The sequence below is a fragment of the Acyrthosiphon pisum genome, chromosome A2 (genome assembly GCF_005508785.2).
Source record: "Acyrthosiphon pisum isolate AL4f chromosome A2, pea_aphid_22Mar2018_4r6ur, whole genome shotgun sequence".
Classification (NCBI taxonomy): domain Eukaryota; kingdom Metazoa; phylum Arthropoda; class Insecta; order Hemiptera; family Aphididae; genus Acyrthosiphon; species Acyrthosiphon pisum.
Window position 1 is genome coordinate 11,189,361 of NC_042495.1, and position 4,316 is coordinate 11,193,676.

General features: G+C 25.7%; 1 protein-coding gene across 1 annotated transcript in view; it reads right to left on the reverse strand.

Annotated features, from left to right (window-relative positions):
- LOC100571216 overlaps window positions 1-1,998 on the reverse strand; it is a 5,078-nt gene extending 3,080 nt beyond the window's left edge. The window contains exons 1-4 of the mRNA XM_029489089.1: window positions 1,448-1,998; window positions 1,298-1,384; window positions 935-1,062; window positions 29-187 (exon numbers count right to left, since the gene is read on the reverse strand). Coding sequence (XP_029344949.1) covers window positions 29-187; window positions 935-1,062; window positions 1,298-1,384; window positions 1,448-1,454 — 381 coding nt within the window. The 5' untranslated portion in view covers window positions 1,455-1,998. The remainder of the gene's footprint in view (window positions 1-28; window positions 188-934; window positions 1,063-1,297; window positions 1,385-1,447) is intronic.
- Between the last annotated feature and the right edge of the window lie 2,318 nt (window positions 1,999-4,316).

Genomic DNA, 4,316 nt, shown 5'->3' on the forward strand with positions numbered 1-4,316 from the left:
AATAAAATTATTATTTTAAATAATGTGCAATAAAAATAATTGTATTTTCTAGACGTCTTACGCGACTAATTTTTTTGAATTCTGGCTGATAGTTACTGAATACATCCCAAGGTCTGAACATATTTTCAGAAACCAGAGGTTGATCTCCGTCGATTATACCTTGTGTCTGAACTCTGGGTTGCAACACCTGAACACAATATAGTGGCAATAAAACCACCATAAAGGAATGTTTGATCCAACCATTGTGATAGGATATAGTTATAAGCCATAATTATGAATTTACTATTAATGTGTTTCTTTCAATTTTAAAATACTGCGGATGAATAATCAGAATTTATAGTTCATTAAAATCAAAATATATCTGTATTTTAGTGATATTTTTTATTACTGTAATAAAAAGCACACGTTTAGACACAATATTCCATCAAACACACTGATATTCATGTAACATAATACAAACAAAATATATTATCATAGTATTGTGTTAGACTGAACAAGAATTGTTAACTAAAGAAATTTGAAAGTCAATAGAAAATACATCAACTATACAAAATTTTTCGTTTGAAACTATATTAGTTATTTTAAGATAAGAATACAATATACATATTTTAAAAGCTTTGTAAGAACAATAATTCCAAAAAATAAAGGAAATTTAGGGTTATTTATCTATTGAAAAAAAAAATAAGAAAATTTTTACTTTTTACTATTCTATTTTCTATAATATTGTTAAATAAACATTTTTATTTTGGTAAAAATTAATAGATACATATTTTTTAAGTGCAAAAATAAAATGACAATGCAATTATTACAATATCTATAATTTAATATCACTTAAAAATTATTATAAATTACATTATATGTCAAAAAAAAAACTAAATAATTATGATAGAGTTAAATTTTAATTTTTAAATCATATTAACTTAGCCAAACTTACTCCGCTTTCTTGATCTAATTGCGGATCATCGTAATGGTTGGTTAAATGTTCAGCTAAGTACAGAGTTGGATTAGATGGTCGGCGTTTTATAATTTCCTTCAAACCAGAAGTTAGTGGTTTTCCAATGGCTAAAATAAATATCATAATTTATATAGTAATTCTGAAGAAAACCAAAATATTAAATAAATTATTACAGCTTTAATAATGATAATTGAACTATAATAACTCAATTTATCCTTTTACTTTTTCAATCAATTATATTTTCTTTGAAAAAAATATTTTATATATAAATAGTAATTTTTCATTTTCAATTAATATGTAATATTTCCCATGTGCATTATATTGATCTAATCAATAAATTACCTTTAATTAAGTATTCTCTATCCTCGGCGGAAAATTGACTTGCACTCATAACCACTGAGAGTAATTTTCCAGAGCTATTACAAGATCCTAAGTAAAGAAAATCAATTATTATAAATTTACTCATTTAATAATCGTTTAATTTGTATTAACTGTCCATGTCTGTATCAATATTTTCTTCGTCGACAGTTTCTGTGACGTAACTTACGTAACCTAAAGTTTTACGTATCTTATCTGGATCAAATGTGACATCACTTTTTCCAAAAGTTGGTGGCGTATGATAATCAGCTTGAAAATCCTATGAATATTTCATGAATATTACTATGGATACACACCAACAACAAGGGTTCATATATAATATAACTGTCAAGTATAAAATTAGTTCCATCACTTTTTAATTGACAACGGTAGTCGAGTAATGATGGACGAAATGTCGAAATAGATATAGGTACCACCTACCTACATGTTTACTGTTTACACACAAAAATATTAATAAATTATTGATACATGAATTTAAAGTACAAACAAATTGATGTTTACTTCCATAGCATAACCAGCTAAACTTTCAAATTTAATATTAAATTAGTAATACCTTTGCTAAGATGAACTTTGAGGGTCAAATGTAGACATCGGTATTATAAACTTTCCTAAAAGCACATGATCTATCACATTAGGGTTGGATGGAGTAATATGTTTACCTATCGGCTATCACTTTTTTTAACCTAAAAAAATGTATTTATATATTTAAATTATATTTAACCCAAATTCTATCCAGGTCTGATTGATCAAGGATAGTTTTGGGTCAAAAATAATTTTCTTAACAATTGTAAAAAACCAGTGTTCGAAAACTCACTTGAATGTTGAAAATTTAAGTCGTTCACGCTAAGTTTTTTTTTTAATGTAACATTATATATTATTGTATAGGTTCTTCTAGTCGTTCCTTTAAACTGTTATTTTATAAATCTTTAAAGAAAACAATGAGTATGGTATAAATAATTTTTTATTGTTTGTTATGATTAAATTTAAAATGATGATGACATAGTACAATACGTTTCATTATTTATTATTATTATTTTATTTTTATTATTTATATTATTCAATATCCATTATAATAACATGAATTCTTAATAAAATACCCGTATACTTATAATATATCCAATATAATAAGTAATTACTTTTCACTGTAGGGGTAGCGAGGACCAACCGACCAAATTTATTGAAATCAAATTCAAGTTAAAACATACAATTAATAATATAATATAAAATATTTTTTTAGGTAGTTACATATAATTTAATTTGAAATTTAAATTGTAAAGTTAAAATTAGGGATGGGCCGATACTAAAACCGATATTTGAACCGATACCAAAAAAAAAAAACCAAATCTATCAGCATAATAACATTGATTATAAATTGTTATAGTTAAATGTAAAATGATAATATTATTTCGGTTGATAGTATCGGTGATATTTTAATATCGGTTCATTGTTTATGCTGAAAATGTTGGTTTTCAAATATATCGGGTATCGGTTTTTTATCGGTTGCATATATCGAAATATCGGGTATCGGTAAAAAGAGGTATCGGCCCAACCCTAGTTAAAATGCAACGCCCATTCTGTAGTTATAAACCCATATAAGTTATAACTATTATAAATTATAAAAAGTATGTAATCGCTCTCCTAATAAACCGAATAAGTACTAGCTATATTAACTGGTGTTTCCCGATAATAAATGAAACAAAGATGAGCAATCCAGTTACAGCAGATAGTAATAATAAAACACTTTTTTTCTTACGTGAACCAATAATTGATTTTTTTTTCATTGGATTATTACAAGCAGAAATAAACGAACATGTAGTTATGATTTGAATATTATTATTAACGATGAAGCCACTCTAAAATAACTAGTTCAAATATTATCTAAACCTTCCTTGAATTTTAAAAATCAGTCAAGTATTTTTCGGTTCTATAAACAATTAATCATTACCTAGCCATAAACTTTGTCTTTTATACATAACATGATAACAGCTGTTACTTCTATTTTAATATAATGGTCTTCTGACCGTCCGGGATCCCAACCAATAAATATGTGCGAAATGTTGTGCTAAATGGTAATAAATTGTAGATTTTTATAAAATGTGATATTTAAATATAACCCGATTAATAATATCTGTATTTGCTGACTACCTATTATTATAATATGTCTATACATATATATTTTAGCTTCAGTCGAAATATTCCTAATTGTTTTTTTTTTATCAAAATCGGTCGAGTATATTTTTTTTAGTATACCAACCTCAGCCTCAACTTTGTCTCTAATATAATGTGATACCTAGCTGTTAGTTGTTACTCTATTTTGCATTTATATAGATTGGCTTTATTAACCTAAATGACAAAATATAATACATTACATAAAATTATACCCAATCATAATATCTATTTTAGATTCTGAGTGGAACGATGAATGTATTGATTTTACAATGATGTGTGTTTTTTTATTTTTTTTTTTATTTTTTTTTTTTATTTTTTTATTTTTTTTGTGTCTGTGTACACGATAAGTAGTCGAAATAATGCTACGATTTTCAACTTCAGTATCTTGTTCGATCAGAAAGTGAATATCGTTGGTGCATTGGGGAGGTCAAAATTTAAATTTCCCAGTAGTTTTCAAAAGCGCCGGGAAAAACAAAAGAAAAATTAAGGAAAAACGGGAATTTTTACGCAAAATCTGTTTTCGAGAAAATCGATTTTGGTTTTTGGTGTAACTTTAATAAAAATGACCGTGGATGCATGAAATTTTGACTGAATGTTTACATTTCCATTTTCTATACACGATAAAATTTTCAAAATATTTTGACTTATTTTGAGCTCTTTACGGACATTGTCAGTTTTCATTTTTTTTTAGTTTTTTTTCTAAAAATATCAATAAAATTTTATTTGTTGGATAAAAAAGCTTGAAAATTTAATAGAAGGCTCCTAGTATATTGTTTCAAAGGCAGATGAAAAATATTAAAAATCGTTAGTCACA